The 20,272-nt window shown below is 38.8% G+C and overlaps 1 protein-coding gene across 1 annotated transcript in view; it reads left to right on the plus strand.

Annotated features, from left to right (window-relative positions):
* Positions 1 to 19,952, plus strand: part of PLCXD3 (phosphatidylinositol specific phospholipase C X domain containing 3) — a 227,702-nt gene extending 207,750 nt beyond the window's left edge. The window contains exon 3 of the mRNA XM_020996350.2: positions 12,440 to 19,952. Coding sequence (XP_020852009.1) covers positions 12,440 to 12,596 — 157 coding nt within the window. The 3' untranslated portion in view covers positions 12,597 to 19,952. The remainder of the gene's footprint in view (positions 1 to 12,439) is intronic.
* Positions 19,953 to 20,272: the final 320 nt, after the last annotated feature.

Consider the following 20,272-nt stretch of genomic DNA (forward strand, 5'->3'; position numbering starts at 1 on the left):
CATAGTGGCCATGTCTGAAAACGTAGCTCTTATTCTGCATCATCAGCTCTCTCAAGAAGTGTGTACATGCTCAAATTCTCAAACACAACCATGATCCCTTTGATGTGACCATTCCCTCCAATAACTAGATCATAGCCACTCCTCATGCCTGCCCATTCTATGCAACTCTGATTTGCATTCTATCATAATTCACTACCTAACATACAGAGGGCCTTTCTCACCTGTTCTTGACATCAGGAGGGTACCAATGGAGCCCAAAGACTGTCCATTGGCCATCTTTTTCTTTTGCCACATGACAAACCTAATATATTTTTTAACTGAGAATTTCTTTGATGGTTCTTTACTCTGCTTCTCCTTTACGTGTTCTGGTTCATAATGTATCATAGCCTGTTCACTCTTACCATGAGCTTCTGTTGGCTTTTGGGTGATTTTCAGCTACAGTTCTACTGCACTACTCCATGGCTTCTAACCATACAACAGCACTGGTAAAATATCAGTATTTAAAAAGTTGGAGGAACACAAAAATGCCTTTCAATGATGATATTCTATTATTATATAAGCTCACACATAGACTGACTCCCTAGTTTCATAGGGACCACACTGTAAGTAGTCATGAAGAGAGTGCTACTACATAGCCTCCAAAGGGAATTGATTAATACGTCTCTATTATGTCTCAGGATGTGTTCAAGCTCGAGGACCCCATTTAGGAACTTGGTCCCTTGAGATGGATTGAAAATTGGATGAAGGCCCATGGAACATTAGAAAATAATACCTTGCATCCAGCAAGTAACTTCTCAGATGTAAAACTAAGCTCTCTCTGAGGAAGGGGGAATTTCAGGCAATGCAGCCCGAGGGATTGTGTCTTCACAGAATCATTAGCACAGATCAAAACAGTTTCCAGGAAAAGGAGAAAAGTGTTTGTTATTTACCAAGGTTTGGGGAGAGGAGGAGTGGTTATACTGAAATTTGAGTAGGACTAAGTGGAATTAAAATACTCCTCTTTAAATGGGAATAATGAAAGAAACTAAGAATTAAAGCATGATTGGCTTCTGTGCAAGGAAAATGGTCAGGGGGAGGCTGTTTTCCTAAGCACAGAAGCCTCAGTACACTATTTACTTGTTAAACACAAGCAAATACAGGGACTTGCATATCAGCTCCAAATAATTATAGTGACTTAGGAGCATTTGTATCATCTAATCCTATATGGTAAGTGTTCATACCTTGCATCATTCTTAACAGTCTCTGAGTAACAGGGATCTGACTTGACTTTCTCATTTGGTTTTGTTTGTTTGAAATTGAATTGAAGTGAGGGGTCTATATCTAAAGAGAATGAAAAATATCACGTAACACAAAGTACATCACTTTATATTTGTATAATACTATGTGATTAAAATTTTAAAAATATTTTTGGTACCATCACTCATTTTTTCTCCTTTACCTCTAGTCTCAGGGAAGAGGAATCACTCCATTTCCTAAAGCTACTCTTTCTAATTACATCCTTGATTACATGCCATTTTGCCTATTCACCTTCCCAATTTTTATCTTTTTTTAAAAGTATTTTGGTTTTTTGCCCAGTTACATGTCAAGAAAATTTTTAGCACTCATTTTAACAAGATTTTGAGTTCCAAATTCTTCTCCCTCCCTCCCTTCCTTCCCCTCTTCTGAAAATGGTGGGCAGTTTGATATAGGTTATGCATGTGCTATCATGTAAAAATCTTTCCATATTACTCATTGTTGTGAAAGAAGAAACAGATAAACAGAAAAAAAAGACAAGAAAAAATAAAGTGAAAAAATATGCTTTGATCTGCATTCAGAATCCATCAGTTCTTTATCTGGATAAGGACAGCATTTTCCTTCATGGTCTTTTGTAGTTGTCTTGGATCATTGTGTTGCTGAGAAGAGCTGAGCCATTCATAATTGATCATCACCCAATGTTGCTGAGAGTATGTACAATGTTCTTCTGGTTCTGCTCACTTCACTTTGCATCAGTTTGTACAAATCTTTCCAGGATTTTCTGAAATCTGCTTATTCATCATTTCTTATTGCACAACAGTATTCCATTACATTCATATACCAAAGCTTGCTCAGCCGTTCCCACAATTGATGGGCATCCCCTCAGTTTGCAATATTTTGCCACCAAGAAAAGGGCTGCTATAAATATTTTTCGCACATGTAGGTCCTTTTCACTTGTTTTGATCCCTTTGGGATACATGTCTAGCAGTAGTACTGCTGGATCAAAGGGTCTGCACAGTTTTATGTCCCTTTGGGCATAGTTCCCAGTTGATCCCCAGAATGACTGCATCAGTTTACACCTCCACCAACAGTCCACCAGTGTCCCAATTTTCCCACATCTGCTCCAACATTTATCATTTTCCTTTTTTATCATGTAGTAGCTAATCTGATAGGTATGAGGTGGTACCTCAGAGTTGTTTTAATTTGCATTTTTCTAATCAATAGTGATTTAGAAGATTTTTTTTACATGACTGTAGATAGCTTTGATTCCTTCATCTGAAAACTGTCTGTTCATATCCTTTGACCATTTATCAATTGGGAAATGGCTTGTATTCTTACAAATTTGACTCAGTTCTCTGTATAGTTGAGAAATGAGGCCTTTGTCAGAGAAACTTGCTGTAAAGATTGTTTCCTAGCTTTCTACTTTCCTTCTAATTTTTGTTGTATTGGTTTTGTTTGTACAATTTTTTTTAATTTAATATAATCAAAATGATCTATTTTACTTTTTGTAATGCTGTCTATCACTTGTTTGGTCATGAATTCTTCCCCTCCCCATAGATCTGACAGGTAGGCTATTCCTTGCCCTTCTGATTTGCTTATGGTGTCACCCTTTATGTCTAAATCATGCACCTATTTTGACCTTATCTTGGCACACCATGTGAGATGTTGGTCTATACCTAATTTGTGCCCTATTGTTTTCCAGTTTTCCCAGCAGTTTTTGTCAAATAGTACATTCTTATCCCACAAGCTGGAGTCTTTGGATTTATCAAACATCAGGTTACTATGTCCATGGACTACTTTGTCTTATGTACCTATTGATCCACTCTGCTATCCACTTCTGTTTTATGGGAAAGTTCATCCCATTTACATTCACAATTATGATCACTACCTGTGTATTTCCCTCCATCTTAGTCTTCCTCCTATTTGTCCTCTCTCTCCTTTTACCCTTTCCTTCCTCACCAGTGTTTTGCTTCTGTTTACCATCTCCCCTGATCTGCCCTCCCTTCTGTCAGTTTCAAGCACCCCCCAGCCTTTACTTGATCTCCTCCTCTCTTACTTCCCTGTCGAGTAAGATAGATTTCTATACTCAACTGATGGTATATATTATTCCCTCTTTGAGCAAATACTAATGAGAGTAAGGTTCAAGTGATGCTCATTGCCCACCCTCCCATTTCCCCCTCCATTATAATAGGTCTTTCATACTTCTTCACGTGAAATAATTTACCCCATTCTACCTCACCCTTTCTTCTCATCCTTTGTACTCCTCTTTCTCATCCCTTGATTTTTTTATGTCATTCCCTCAAATTCACCTTACATCCATACCCTCTTTCTAGCTGTACTATTAATGATACAATTTTTAAGAATTACAGGTATCATCTTCCCATGTAGGAATGTAAATAGTTTAGCTCCATCGAATCTCTTATGTTTTCTTTTCTCTCTTTTCTTGGGTCTTGATACTAGAGGTCAGATTTTTGGTTTAGTTCTGGTTTCTCCTTAGGAGAGCTTGAAATGCTTCTATTTCATTGAAGGGCCATTTGTTTCCTTGATATATTATTCTCAATTTTGCCAATTCTTGGTTGTAGTTCTAGCTCCTTTGCCTTCCGGAATATCCTGTTCCATGACCTCTGATTCTTTAATGTGGAGCTGCCAAGTCCTGTGTGATCCTGATTGTGACTCTTGGATATCTGAACTGCTTCTTTCTGGCCACTTATAGTATTTTTTTCTTGACTTCATAATTCTGAAATTTGGCAATAACGTTCCTTGGGGTTTTTATTTTGGGATCTCTTTCCTGAGGTGATCAGTGGATTCTTTTAATGCCTATTTTGCCCACTGGTTCTAGGATGTCAGGGCAGTTTTCCTTGACAATTTCTTGAAACGTGTTGTCCAGATTCTCCTTTTGATTAGGGCTTTCAGATAGTCCAATGATTCTGATACTATCTCTCCTGGATCTATTTTCCACATCAATTGTTTTATCCCATGAGGTATTTTATATTTTCTTCCATTTTTTCATTCTTTTGAATTTGTTTGGTTGATTCTTGATGTCTCAGAGTCATTAGCTTTCACTTGCCTGATTCTAATTTCTGAGGTGTCGTTTTCCTCAACTAGCTTTTGTACTTTCTTTTCCATTTGGCCAATTCTACTGTTTTTTTAGCAGTTTTCTAAGCTGTTGACTCTTTTTTTGAAAATTCTCTTGCGTCACTCTCATTTCTTTTCCCAATTTTTCTTCTACCTCTCCTACATGATTTTAAGCTCCTTTTTCAGCTCTTCCATGAGATCTTTTTGGGCTCAAGATCACTTCTCATTTTTCTTTGGGGTTTTGACATTGAGTTTGTGTCTTGGTCTTCCCTGTCACCATAATAACTTTCTGTGGTCAGATTCTTTGTTGTTGTTGTTGTTGTTGTTTGTTTGTTTTCTGCTCATCTTTTTTTTTTCCTCTTCCCTTTCTTTTAAATTTCAGCTGCTCCCAGGGTGGGTGGGGCACTGTCTCAAGCTGCTTGTGCCATGTGCCAGCAGCTGTAGGCCCTGGCTGTTTACCTGGTGCTGTGCTTATGTAGCCATGAGGCCCCTGCAGGACTCTTGTGTGTCTGGTTTTGTGCTGAAGGGGTTGGATGGGGGTGGCTGGTGCTGCTGGAGGCTGTAGGGGTCTTGCAGCTTACCTGGTGTGAGCTGGGTGGTGTCTGGCAAGTGCTGAGGCTGGTGGGGTGTTTCTGCTTTTCCCTTGGGCTACACTGAAGAATATGGAGGTCTGGCTGCTGGAGGATACCTGTTTGCCTGGGGCTACACTGAAGCATATAGTGGTTCTCAAAGCTGGAGCCTGCCAGTTTCCCTGAGGGATCCTGGTGTTTGAGGGATCCTGGTGTTGGTGTTTGCCTGCTCCATTCCACTGGGGATCTCCTACTGGTTTTCTGAGGTGAGGTTTGCTGGAATGCTTGCTGTCCTGGAATGTCCTCCCCTTTTATCTGAGTGAGAAGGACCTCTCTTGCTGATCTTCCAAGTTTCTTGGGCTAAAAGCTTATTTCAACCTGTCTTTTTGCTGGTTCTACTATTCCAGGATTTGTTTTGGGGTGCTATTTTATGGTTGTTTGGAGGTGAATATAGGAGAGTTACAGCAATTTACTCCTTACTTTGCCATCTTGGCTCATGGAAGTCCTCCATTGCTTTTCTTTTTGCGGTTTATCTAGACTCCGTGGCATTGTGTAAGATCATAAATGGGGAGTTGAAAAAGACCTTCAGTGTCACAAATCCCAGGACCCCCATTTTACAAATGAGGAAAGTGAGGCCCAAGGAGTTTAAGTGTTAAGTGACTTAGGTCACACATATAACTGGAAGAGGTGGAATTTGAACTCAGGCACCTCAGCTCTAAATGGAGCAATTTTTCCACTCTACTTTGCTGATGCCTTTTATCCCTTCTTGTGCTTTTTCAATGTTTCTCTCTATTGGCTCCTTGGCATCTACCACAAAAAAATGCTTTGGTCTCGCAATCCTTTAAAGGAAAAAAGCCTTCCTTCAACCTCTCGACTCTACCCAACCATAATTTCATTTTTCCTCCTTCCTTTGCTGCCAAACTTCCTAGAATAGTGACTCATTCTCAGTGCCTCCACTTTCTTACCTCCTTCTTTAATCTTGCTTCCATTACCACTAACTATTCTATCATAACACTTCTCTCAAAGATCATCAGTGTCATCCAGTTACCAAATCCAGTTGTCATTTTTTAGTCCTCATCCTGGACCCCTAGACCTCCCTGCAGCATTAAGACACTGCTGCTCATACCACCTTCTTCTAGGTCCTGAATATCAGACTAAGTGGTTTGATATTTCATCCACACCCACTACAGCACCACTGCAGGTGTTTGTTTTTTTGTTTTGTTTTGTTTTGTTTTAGCAGGGAAGATGGACTATCAGGTCCATGAATCAGGAAGATTAATCTGTTGGGAGCTTATAAAATAATTAGAGAAACCTCGTAAAAGGGAATACTCTCAGGAAGGGCCTTCTGAAGCTAGGTAAAAAGTAACAAAAGCCCGAGTTTCTGGCATCCAAACTATGAGTTCTTAAAAGGAATTGGACAGTGTATTATAAATATATCTACATCTTTCTCTCTAAGAATTCACTTCTTTTTTGGCAGTCCCTTTTGTGAACTGCTTAAATGGCTGACTCCTCTTTGATCTCTTTCTGGCTAGAAAGTGTTTAGGCTAAGAATTCTATGTCTACATTTTCTTCAAATACCCTATATATTTAATGCAAGTAGACACAGTCTCGATTGTTCAGATGGGTTAAGTATGCCTGTAAAAACTGTATAGCGTGCCATGTCTCTGAGATCTGAGACAACAGAACCACAAGAACCAAAGGGGCAAGACTGAAATGATTGTTACTCAGAAGCAAGAAAGATGGGACCTTTAATGAATCCCCATGTGCTGGATGAAGGTAATCATAGGATCATAGATTTTGAGCTGGAAGGGACCTCAGGGGTCATCTGGTCAACACCTCATTTTACAGGTGAGAAAATTGAATCTTAGAGCAGACAAATAATTTGTCCAGGGTCATGTAGGTTGTAAATTCCAAAGTCAGGGATTAATGTAAGGTCCTGTGATTGCAAGTCCATTATTCTTTCTGCCACCTCTTTTCCTTGATCTTAATTCTTTAAACTCTATGTAGTCTGCAAAAAAAAAAAAACTGTGGCTGGGAGAAACTGATACCTACATGAAGCCAAGACCCCACTGGCTCCAGGAGTGGAAAGAGGGACACTTTTCACTCCAAGGTAGCTTTTTTCCTTTTTCTATTGCTTCTTGCTGTATTCCAAGGATTGTAGTCAAATGCCTACTATATCTTGTTCTATCAGGACAAGGGGTGGGGGTGAGGATCAAGGAGTGGGGGTGAGGAGCAAGGAGCATGAATGGGTCAGTGGTAATCCACTGCCACTTCCAGAAAAGTAACTCAGAGCACATCTATGTTCTCCTGATGCTATGTAGCATGCATTTTTCAGTGAAGGGCAGCCAGTATGTAGTAACTACAAAAATAATTCACTGCCCTCATCATGCCATAGATATTGTTCCAGAGCCAGTGCAACAGACAAACTCAGGACATGTTTGTTGATTGGCATGGCTGGTAACATCTTGCTTCAATTCCTTAAGGCCATGAAGAAAATGAATGACAAAGGAAGTTGCTTAGCTAATAAATCAAAAAACATTAAGTGCTTACCATGTGCTGGGCACTCTCTAGATAGTGAGGAAATAGCAATGAAATAGTCACTGACATCAAAGTGCTTATATTCTACTCAACTATAATATAGACTACAGTGAGGAAAAGGATCTTGGTTTCCTAATGTACTCTAGTGTAGGGTTGCTATAAATTGTCGCATAGCTGATGAACTTCCCATCCCCACTGGATGTCACTCAGAATCCCAGAACTGTAAATGAGCCCACCCTCTACCTGGAATATGAATCCTATTTACAATATCTCCCAATAAGTGATTATATACTCTCTCCTTGAAAACTTCCAGTGATGAGAAATTCACTACCTCCTAAAGTAGCCCTTTGCTTTTGTCAAACCATAAATTTATCCTTCAGTGTCTCTATCCATATTAATGTTGCCTGTGTTAGATGAAATTTTTTTTTTATTTTTATTTTTTAGAAGTTTTTTTTTTTTTTGGCAAGGCCATTGGGGTTAAGTGAATTGCCCAGGGTCACACAGCTAGTGAGTGTTATGTGTCCCAGTCCGGATCTGAACTCAGGTCCTTCTGAGTCCAAGGCTGGTGCTCTATCCACTGTGCCACCTAGCTGCCCCTTAGATGCAATTATTAAGTACCTACTATGTGCCAACATCTAGAGATATAAAGACAAAAACAAAACAGTCCTTGCCTTTAAAGAGCTTATACTCTATTCTAAGGAAGAGGAGCCAAGGCATGCATACCTGCCTTGATAAGTTCCCTTCATAAAAAAGCAGCTTAAATGCTTTCCAAACTTGAGGAAAGAATATGGTTGTGAAAGCTATCAGTAGCTCTATTAAACAAAACAGTAGTCATCTGTCAAAAAACAAACTAGCTCTCTCTCTCTCTCTTTCTCTCTCTCTCTCCCTACCCCATCTCTTTCTTCCCCCCACCTCACCCTCAAAAAGCCAAACTAGTTCATATATGTATACGTATATATATTATGTATAGTCACAGCCTTTCTCATATTCACTCATTTTTACATCTCCCCCCAATAATTCTATGCCTACAGTCATACACTGTATCTGCCTACTTTTCATTATTACATGTCCCGCCTTAAATTCTCATCTAAAATTGGGGAAGGGGGAAAAGTCTTACTTTTTCATTGATAATTTCTTGATCTTAAGAAATTTGTTGTATTTTAAAAGAGAAAATGATCCTGCATCTATAAAGATTTACTCCATTTGCATTTAATTCTTAACTATTTCCAGAAGATGAAAATAACAGTGTTTGTTAATCCTCTCTTTTCTCATTTGGTAATAAATATTACTGTGTGGATATGATGGTATCCGCCAAGCTGATTGTTTGCTTCTGCCCATTTCTCAGGTCATTGAATATTTACTCAGAATGGAGAGAGTGATAGGAATACTTCACTGAAAGTTGAAAATTTCGCCCTCAAACTACTCCTATCCCACCCACTCCCCACATACACATATGCTTTTTATCTTGAATCACTGGACAAACCTAGTTTGCCACTCAAGTGGAAGGGGTTGTGACTTAAAGCAAGGGACAGATGGACCCCAAGAAGGTGTTTATTTTAGATTCTTGGGGAACTCAACTCCAGCCTTTTTTTTTTACAGGACATTCAATTAGTGGTTAAAATACAATAAGTGTCTAATTGAATTACTATCATATGACATGTATTTGGTACTGCGAATGAGGGAAAGGTGGAGGAAAATTACAAAAGAATTATATTAATGGGTGCAGCTAGGTGGGTCAGTGGATAGAGCACCAGCTCTAGAGTCAGGAGGACCTGAGTTCAAATCTGGCCTCAAACACTTGACAATCACTAGCTGTGTGACCTTGGGCAAGTCACTTAACCCCATTGCTTAGCCAAAAAAAAAAAATCATATTAATATTAATTAACAAGTTGGTATAATGGAGAGAGTGCCAGATTTGAAATCAAAAGATAGAAGCTTGACTCCCCCTCCTCTTCCATTGGTGGGTTCTTTCCAGAAACTCCATTTTGAAGAGGGCCCAAACCAGCCATATTTCACTTCCTGGGCTTTGCCATTGTGTTCCTCTCCCTTTTAAGTTCCTCTTTAATGTGTTGTCTTACTCCATTAGAATGTAAGCTCCTTGAGGACAGGGACTGTCTTTTTGCCTGTATTTTTTTTATCCCTGTTGCTTAGCACAATGTCTGGCACATGGTGAGTGCTTAATGATGTTTGATGATTTGACTTTAGCTAGATCAATGGGACGTGCTTACTTCCTGTGTGATCTCAGACAACACAAGAGTTAAAATGTATGTAAAATTTAAAGTTTTCAAAGCATATTATCTCGTCCATACCTGCAATGGCCCTGTGAAGTAGGTGCTTTGCCTTTCAAGTGACTTCAGTTTCCTCATATGTAAAATGAATGGGATGGACTACATTATCTCCACGCCCCCTTCTAGTTCTAAGTCCTGTGATCTTCCCTGCACTTGAGGAATGTATAGCATTGTTGGAGAGACCAGATATACATTGGAAAAACTTTTAAACAGCAGCATGAGACAATAAAAATGCCCAGTTGAATGTTACAGAAGAAGACGAGATTGTACTGCACATAACACATGTACAGAGAAGCCCTTCCAGTGTATGAGGAATATTTCTGACCTCCCCACAGGCAACCTCGCTTGGCTGCTCCAGGGAGTGCAAAGAGGAAATGGGTAGGGGTGTGGGTCAGGATAGAAAGTAATGCCCTCTGGAACACAAAGGGAGAGGATTTAGCAATTGAACAGAAGCTATGAGATGAGCTCATTAAAAATGTAAGCAACCTGGGGTATGAGATCTGGGGTAAAGTTGAGCTTTTGAAGTGGACCATTGGGTCATTATCCGAGGATGAAAAATAAGAACAAGGAAAGGAGATTCAGTCACTGGAAAGCCTTTTAGAAGTTTCGTGGGAGATTTGAGATAGCTGTTGTCAAATACTGTTTCTTACCTTTGTATGTGCTGTATATGGAACGGCAGCCTTGACTTGGTCCTCAGGTAAGCATATTGGAGGTTGAAGTGGCATAAACTGTCCAAAGGAAAGAAATGCTTGTGAATTTCTGCAGGCAAGGGAGAATTTGTCTGGCCCTCCCTTCCTGCTGCGTGATTTTGGAGAAAGTAGTGTTTGTTAGACCGTACAGAACCAGAAAGAGAACCAGACAATCCTTTGTTAGTGATTCTCTTTGCAAGGTGTTTCCACGTACACTGGCACAAGAGAGGTGATCATCAGAGATGCTCTTAGATACTCTTCCTAAGGAGGTTGGGCACCTGGTACTAGCTTACCCTTTCCTATGAAAATCCCTCAGCCTGTTGTTGTCCAGATCAGAGCCCAAGTCTATTAATTTCCTCTCAAAGGAAAGAGTATCTCAGGAGGGCTGATGATGATCATCATACAACCAAGGTATTGGAAGAGTATAAATGACTGACCGAAAGCAAGCAAGAAGTATGAAAGAAGGTTTACTTACCAATATAAATACAGATATAGATATAGATAGGTAGATAGATAGATAGATAGATAGATAGATAGATAGATAAATAGAGAGATAGATAGATAGATAGATAGATAGATAGATAGATAGATAGAGAGAGATAGATAAATAGATAGATAATAGTGATTTTGGTTCCCGTATGTAAAATGCTCACCTCTTCTCATCCCTTTTCCACTCAAATTGTAGCTAGTGCAGCCTGCTCAAGGTGGAAGACTGACCAAGAATGTGAAAGCCCAATGAGTCTTAGATTTAGAGCTGGATGGGGGCCATAGGTTTTATCAGATCCAACTCTCTCACTTTACAGAAGAGGAAACTAAGTCACAGATAGGTTAAGGACCTGTCTCGATTCATACACAGCTAGTAAGTTTCTGTATCAGGATTTGAACTCAGGTCATCTTGACTCCCGTGAAATTGAAAATTGATAACCTACTTTATTTTGTTTTATTTATTAGTTAAGAATTATATCTAATCACTGGAATTCATACTTCTGGATCAGATTTTATTGTATAGGCCTTAGTAAGAAGTTTGTAAGAGTTTAACTTCCCTGTTCCTCTGAGTTATGGCCTGGACTCAAATCTGTCTTAACACAAATTGGAAGAAGAAGGAAATGGAGGATGAGTCAACCTGGTCATAAGATGTTTTGCCTAGCAGTGGACCACTCTGGTGTAGGGAAGTGCCCAACATGGGACTTTCCAGATGGTGTTGTTCATCTCTGTGTTTTCCCCATTGTCATGGGTCCTAGAGATCCTCTCTTGTGAGTCAAGCTAAATAAGCCCACCCTTTAGCTCTGTAGGCCTACCCTTTACCTCTGCTGTAGACCAAATACAGCCTTAGTTTAGTTTTCATCACTGAACTATTTTGGCACCTCATATAACTTGTTATATTTTCACTGTATAAAAAAGGCTGCTCTGGCTGCCCAAGGTATCCCTGGCTATGACAGAACCATGGATCCCTTTTATTAGCAATTGTAAGCATTACTAATAAATTGACCATATTTAGAACTTTGTACTTCAGTTTCTCTTTATTGCAGATTTTATCACAACACTGCAATTCCAGCATTCTATCCATTATGCCACCTAATTGTCTTCTTAGTCCTCCAGGCTAAGTGTTTTTATGTCATAGTGGGACTGTTAGGCACTAAGTCACCAGTGTAAACCTTTCTGTTATACTTGAAACAGAGAAACAAGTGTAGTCTAGCTGCCTATGTGGCAGGGGTTACTGGTCAGCAGCATCCCCTAATTCCAAAATGGCCTTTAGTTCTATATACTCCAAAGCCTAGGGACTTCCCCTTTGAAATTTCATCTACTCCCCAAGGCCTGTTTCCTCCCTTCTAAATATATAGACTTGGCCATAGCCTACCACCAAAGGGACATTGGCTTAACGATTTCCTTCTCTACTTCTTTCACTGCCATGATTGAGCTGCATGTATACAAGAACCCACTTTGTTGGCCATGAATACAGACTAGGAATTGCAATGCTGTGAAATATGTCCTCCCTCTCTCTCTGTTCTTCATCCCTGTGTAACTTCTTTTCTTTTTTCCTCATTAGAGCTCTCCCAGCCATGATGCATTGGGTCCGGACTCAGAAACCTGGAGAGAGCGGCATCAACATTGTCACTGCTGATTTTGTAGAACTTGGGGATTTTATCAGCACGGTCATCAAACTCAACTACATCCTTGAGGAAGGAGAAGCAGACACCACTTGATAGTACTGGCCATGCATAAGATAGAGAAGACCAATTGTATTAGGCATATTATCTTAGAACATATTGATCTTCTTATGCCACTGAATCTTGGAAGTGTTTAGGGCTTAGGGTGGGTGGGAAAAAGGGGAGGAACACTTTTTTTTTAGTAACTCTCATCATGATCTGCACCTCTATAAATATTTCATGTCCCCATTTGAAAAACCAAGTCTATTCTTGTATCTAGTGTTAGGGATAGAAAAGACCTGTTCAATGTTTATCACAATTAATCGCTGTGGCTTGTATTTATGAGTGTCTGTTTAAATTGCATTTTCTACTTTCAAGATTAAGATCCATGCTCCATCCAACATGCCTCACCCATTTATCAAAAGCAGCATAGGGCATGCAACAATTTGTAGACCTGACATGAGACTGATTCAGTTAGATGTAAATTACTGGCTTTTGGAGACTTAATAAAATGTGAAAGGCCTGCCCAATTTTGTAGTTAGATGGCTGGTCAGTCACAGCCCCCCAGGTTTGACCCAATAGAAAATATGCATTAATAATACTTCCAGCATCAGTATACTCAGACACCATAATCATTGATGAGTGTGTGTGTGTGTGCGTGTGTGTGTGTGAAAGGAACAGGATATGCAGTATTTCTATTTAAGGCAGCTATAAATATAGAGTCAGAACTTCTTCTGACAAAAACCTGAGTGCCAATTCCACAGCAAAAAATAATAATAAAGGGAGAGGGAGATGTTGATTTATGTGTAGGGAATCCCTTTAAAAAAATAATGCCCATCTTGCCATTGCCTGGAAATGCTAGATCACCACAAGTGACAAGAAATCAAGACACTCTTCCTTACCAGAACTCTTTGAAGACCCCATCTTCTACATATTTCTCTGCTAAGTCAATAAATATCTGATTAAAAAAAAACCAAGAATATAGCAGTGAAATAAAAACCTAAGTTAGCTGATTAAATCTCAATAACTTCAATGAATCGCAAATGGAAGATTAACTTTCCTGTTGCCCATAGATTTTTCAAGAAGATCAGATCCAAGTTTCAAGAACAAATTAAGCAACAATTAATCCCAAGTAAATCTGTATTTCCTAATGAGCATTTGCAGGACATAGTACCTGGGGAAACATGAGTTGAGTTTTAGTCTTTCAAACTGGAGATCTCATAGAGACAGAGGAATGGCGTGCAGACTAGAGTAGTGGTTCTCAAACTGTGTTCCCCGGCACACATGAGGCAGGTCCCATGAGTTATTTCTGGGGCTTCATTGAAATAAAGTATTGTTCTGGCAGTCATATTTAATTGGCATCTGACCCATTACTCTTTGTCCACCTTTTATCAGGGACAGGCAAAAGAACATAGAAGGCTTCCACAGACTTAAAAAGTAAAAACCACTGGTCTAGACAGTGCAGGACCAACCAAGGATGGTCCAGCATTGCCTGCACCAGAAGCTTTTAAGTACGACCTTGGGCAAATCATTCGACCTTTTAGGATGCCTTTTTCCCAAATTATAACCCATTCTAAAAAGGCAGCAACCTTTTCTCCAACTGTCTCGGCAGGCAACTTTGAAGATAAAATTAACAAAACTCTCTAAATTCTTCAGAAAAAGAAATCTTGGTATTGTTGTTGAGTCATTTCAGTTGTTTTGGACTCTCCATGACCCATTTTGGGTTTTCTTGGCAAAGATACTAGAGTGGTTTGCCATTTCCTTCTCCACTTCACTTTACAGATGAGGAAACTGGGCAAACAGTTAAGTGACTTACCCAAGGTCATACAACTAGTAAGTGTCCGAGGCCAGATTTGAACTCAGGTCCTCCTGACTCCAGGGCCAGCCCCTAATCCTGGTATTAGAAAATGCAATTGAATTATTGCATTCAGTAAGGACCAAGCTATCAAAGTTTGTCTGAATTTTGATAAACTTTTTACAAGCACAGGTTATATATTATAAAAACACATTTACCTACTTCTTGGGACTAAAAAATGACCTAGAAAAGGAATCTGCAATCAGGATTATACAACTGGGAAACCTGGTGACCAGAAAAATTATATTTATTATTTTCTTACTAATAACGGTATCTCATTTATATCACACTGGTGAGGTTAACAAAGTGTTTTCTTCACAACACTGTGAGATAAGGAGTGTGGATATTAGCCTTAGATTATAATTGAAGAAGTTAAAAGACTTGTTCATAGTCACACATCTAGTAAGCATCCAAGTCAGGAGCAGAACCCAGCTCCCCTGACCCAACGCCCGTGCTTTCCACTGCACAACTTTGAAAAAGGAATCAGAGAATGGAGTAGAAGTAAGATAATGCATATGATAAGATGACTAGGTCTGCATAAGCACAGAGTAATGTTTATGTGTACATATCAGCTCCATATATTTCTGGCCATACACAGCATACCAAAACAATTGTACACACACACACACACACACACACACACACACACACACACACCCCCCTTTGATTTTCAGATAAAAACCTTAGTGTAAAACATTAAGGAAGTCCAATCGACTAAACTTGCTTTAAAATATTTTAGAGTTTAAAATATGTGGAAGCAACTTTTTTAAAATGAAGGATCTTATTGTACTTTTTTAGTGTACGTAGTGAGCAATTACAGTCTGTACTCCCAATATTTCAGAAAGGCAAATTAGGACCCTACCCCAACCCCTTGGGCTCTGGTTTCTATTATCTCTTTCCCCCTGAAATATTTTTAAATTGGAAAAATATATATGTATATGTGTGTGTGTTGTGTGTGTGTGTATATATATATATATATATATATATATACATATATATATATACATATATATATACACACACACATACAACACACACTATATATATACATATATAAAAATTGGAATATATATACATGTATAGTTGGAATATATTTAAATTGGAACATATATATATATATATACAAATTCACAAGTTCAATAACCCAGTGATCTTTTTTCTTATACTACTTATATTCAATAGCATAAGAAAAAAAAAAGATCACTGAGTTATTGAACTCATGAATTGGTATCTCTTAAAATCACTTTTTGAGCAGATTTTCACTGTAATTGACTTCTTGTTATCGATTTCTCTGGAGGTTTTTCAGCCAAGCACACATGCAATGATACAAGGATTTCATTTATAAATATATCAAAAAATGTTTTAATGTGTTCAAGAAAAAGTAATCATCTATAGTGGTAACTATGTTGTATCTTCTTGGACTTCTTAGCCTCATTGTAATGTTTGCCTGGCATGGGATTCATCTTGTTTGCCATTTGGGTGCTGGAAAACTAACAAGCAAGCCAACTATAGGTTCTCTGAGGCCTAATTGTGCAATTTCTTCACGGGGGAGGAGCATTTTCTTAAATTACTGTTAATAATATACACAAAGAAACCTTGTTATATGAAAGCTATTTTCAATCCAATGTTACTCATTTCCATGGCGACATATGGAGCAGGCAATGTGGAGAATTGGACTTGCCTTAATTCCTAAGTTCAGAGAAAATGATGGTGACAGGTGGATGACTTAATGGCTAGTAAAGGATGTGTGGAGCAGGTACAAGTGGCGGCTTTAATGCTATAGCAAAGGATGCTACTTCCAGCAGTAACATTCCCTGGACTGAAATCCTCGTTGTTCAGAAAAAAAAGAAAATTTAGGTAGGAGATCAATCCAAAGGACATGGCTTCTGCTGTATTCTGTCCTGTCTCTGCAACTCTATAAAATACCAAGCAAGTTGATCAGGAGCCTAGGTTGAAGAGAGTCATTGATACACTCCCATTGGCTTCCTTGGGAGTAGTGTATACAAGGATTACAGAGCTAGCCCCCAAATAATCCTAATAGCCCCATCTTGATGGATTTTGTGTTTAACTTTGTTCTCCAAAATACATCATGAGTCCTATAAAGAATGGGAAGGGAGGGCAGGAAGAAGGGAGGAGGAAGGAAGAAAAAAGGAAGAAAGGAAGTTAATATCAAACATTATCAGTTCCCCAGTTTTTCTTACCAACCTATATCCATTGTAAGTGACACATAAAGCCTGTCTTTTGCTGTTATCTGACTAGCAAAGAAGGAGCAAAAATCTTTAAATGATCCTTAACGACAATTTTAGGTGATGACTTTAATGTTTTCTCACAGCCATTTTTGGAAAGGTCATTTCTGATGGTATACTACCTAAAATGAAAATGTTATAGGGTAAGGTATTTTGTGTTTGTTAGCTTTTATTTTCCCTCTGAAGCACAAATTCATTCTAATCATTCATTCTCAATTCCTTGATATTTTAACTCCTGTGACAAGTTTCTCTCAAGGGGTTTGGCAGAATCATATAATTACAGTCAAATATTTGAAAGGGAAAAAAAAATCAAAAACCAATTGAGAAAGAGATTATCACCAGGAGAAGAGATGCCTGAGTGCCCAGTGGCAATAGTTTAGCATATCTCAGCAATTACAGACACTGATGCAATAAAATGGACTGGAATTAGAATGACCCCAAACACTCACTTTCACTTTTTACAGCACTTTTGAAGTTACAAGATGTCTTTTAAAATGGTAGCATTTTCATATTGTTTTACCCATTTCTAATTCCTGTCAGGAAAGTTGGAAGTCTCAGGAAAACTTCCTCTTCTCATGAATTTTCCATTTTCCTGGTCTAAAGACCAAAGTGACTCCTATCTGCCTTCTTCGCCCTTTAGGTCTCTAACCTCCCCACAGGTTCAGGCCTTGTAGAATTCTCCTGCCATGAATTCTGACAAAGATATGATAAAATTATCCCTCAGGATATCTTCAGCAAGGTCTTCTTTTGTCCTTTTCTCTCTTAAAAAAAAGAAGAAAGAAAGAAACTCGTCTATTGCATTTTAATCTTTTAAAACTCCTCAGTGATGCAAAAGCTAACGGTGTGGATGCTGAATTTGCCATATCTCAGTAGTGACTACTTTGTCACAGGCAGTTTTAAATATTGCTCTGAAATGTACGTTTTCCTGACAAATGCTACAGTAGTCTGTAGAGTGTGTAAAATGTGCTGATTACAAATCTGTTGAAAATTGTGTAATTTTGATTTTATCTGTGTCTTGTGAGTATTGATGCCATATGTGTGTGTGTGTGTGTGTGTGTGTGTGCGCATGAAGATGTATGTGTGTGGGTCGTATGTTCTATTTTTAAAAAGCAACTTATCCTAAAGGAAAAGGGCACAGTGTTACCAGCCTTAAGTCACCACCATTTTCGTCCAAGTCTGGTTTCAAATTCTGTTGTTGTTATAGATTGTCCCATTTCTCTTTACATATCGGATTTCTCACAATTAAATTATTGGACTGTTGCAAAGCTTCACAATCTCAAATTGCATTGATTTCAAGGCTTCTAAATTGCTGATGAAACTCATCCCATTAAAAGAACCAATACATACTGGTTTCAACTGGTATGACAATCCAGTTTGTCTCTAAAATTGTTCTAAAGATAGGGTTTGTCTTCTTTATAATAATATGGTTTTGAGGGAGGCTTTGTAGTACGAAGGAAAGATCCTCTGGAGTCAGAGGTCCTGAGCTCAAATTCAGCCTCTGGAGCTTACTACTGGGGGTCCGTGGGGAAGTCACTCCATTACCCTGGGTTTCAATTTCCTTATCTGTAAAAGGAAAGGCAGTGGACTACATGGTCTCTGGGGGCTCTCTCTGCTCTAGATCTATGAATCTAAGTAAAACGACTCAAGCTTGGTTTGATTAACCATGAGAGACCTTCAGAGTTACATTTACAACCATTTCCCAGTTACCACCCCGTCACATGATCATAACATGGTACTTTTTCCTTTTGCGTTTTTGCAAAATCACAAAAATGCCTCACGGCTTCTGATAGAGCTAATAATGAACTGGATAATGAACACTTATTTCAAGACCCCAGAGACATAAACCATGTTTTTTCCTACATTTCCCTGAACACTCAATTCATTAATTGCCATGTGTGAAGCAGGCCTGGCTTCTGGAATTTCATTTACTCCTCTGAGCTAGAATGGCTCTCTTCCAGACATTAAGAGGAAAGCATTAGTCTTGTCCCACTCACCCATCTCTCCCCTTCCTCACTTTCATGATCTTCTCTCCACAGGGCCACAATTCCTTTCCATGCATTGTAGTATGAATTAATAGAGTGTAGCATCCTACCTTCCTATCAACCCCAATGTTGAAGTGGGTTGCACACAACTTTATAAACTAGGACCAGTAGAGTGGGATGAAATGCATCCTGGGCTAAAAGTGAAGAGATTGGGTCCCAGCCCTTAACTAGCTGGCCTTAAGTAGGCATCTTCACTTCTCAGGATCTCAGTTTCCTCATCTGTCAAATGACTACGTTCCCTCTAGCAAACTATGATTTTTCATTGTCAGGGTAGATCACCATCCACCTAGCATAATGTAAGTGTTATCTAGGGTCCATCATCCTCGTATATCTTCCTTACCAGTCTGCTTATTATAAATCCTAGAATCCTTAATCACTTCTTTAGGGTAAAACATTGAAAGACTTTGTTAAAATGCAAATATGTTGCCTAGGAGAGGCAATTCAGTAAACAATTATCCCATCAACACTCTAGCTGGAATTAGTTTGTCAGTTTAGTTTATCAGATTACCTAGCAGCACCCAAAGAGATCTAAGATATTTACTTTTTGTCTGGGAGGAGAGGAGGCTGAGATTATTCTGAAGGTTGGGGTGCTATGCAGGTGATTGGGAGCCCTCCTCAGACAGCCAGGGGAAAGCACTGGGACCTGGAGCTTGGGGGTTTCACCTGAAGAGCAAACTGGGCAAACTAGTTTCATACTTTTTGTTCAGGACCGTCACTGACTGATAGTCAAGGTCAAGTTCCAGGTCAGTTTTTGTAACGACCCACACTAACGGGAATAAAACCATGTGCTAGGCTGCTTTGGAAAAGTAGTTTTTACAATCCTGCCATTTTGTACAGAGAATCCTTGTGATTATGTGGAAGAAAAGAAGAGTTTTGAATGTTCTTGGTTTCTATACACTCCTATGGGATATTTCTATAAGTAGAACACAAACCAAAACTCCTTAATATGCTACTATCAACCAACTCCTTTTCACGTGGATTTCTTGTTAATGTTTGAGTTAATTTACTACATTTCTAAAGAAAGGGTGAGTGTGTACTGCTGGTGGCTTCCTGCTCACCGGTCATTAGAAACTCAGCAGAGGGAAACAGATCTGTGCCTTCTCGTCTTAGGATCTGGCTGTTGGTACTTTAGTAAATGTTGTGTAGAGAAAATAAATGCCTACAGTTCTATATAGCAAATGTGAATTTTTATGACAAGAATGTGTATTTAATGTAAAAAAAAAGTTCCTTTGTATTCAGTGAAATGTCTAATAAAGCCCTGGTGCCAGTCTTCCTTGTTTCATGTTCATTTCATCCTTCACTCTTCATCATAGCAAGAGTTTCTGAACAGGACACGGATATGAACATCAGAAAATACAATCTTCTTTCAAAAACACAACACATTATCATGTTATGATTTTACCTATAATAAGAACCTAATTCAACCAATAAATGATATTTGAGCAATTCCATTGACAAAGTTTAAGTTAGATATAGCCAACTTTTTACCAGTGTTGGAGACTAATATTTTTCAAAGATTTGTAATATTGATATAGTACAGCAATATTCATAGCAATCAAAAACCATTTATTAAGTGTAGGGCACTAGGAT

Source organism: Phascolarctos cinereus, unplaced genomic scaffold (assembly GCF_003287225.1).
Source record: "Phascolarctos cinereus isolate Bilbo 61053 unplaced genomic scaffold, phaCin_HiC Scaffold_4;HRSCAF=312, whole genome shotgun sequence".
Taxonomy (NCBI): domain Eukaryota; kingdom Metazoa; phylum Chordata; class Mammalia; order Diprotodontia; family Phascolarctidae; genus Phascolarctos; species Phascolarctos cinereus.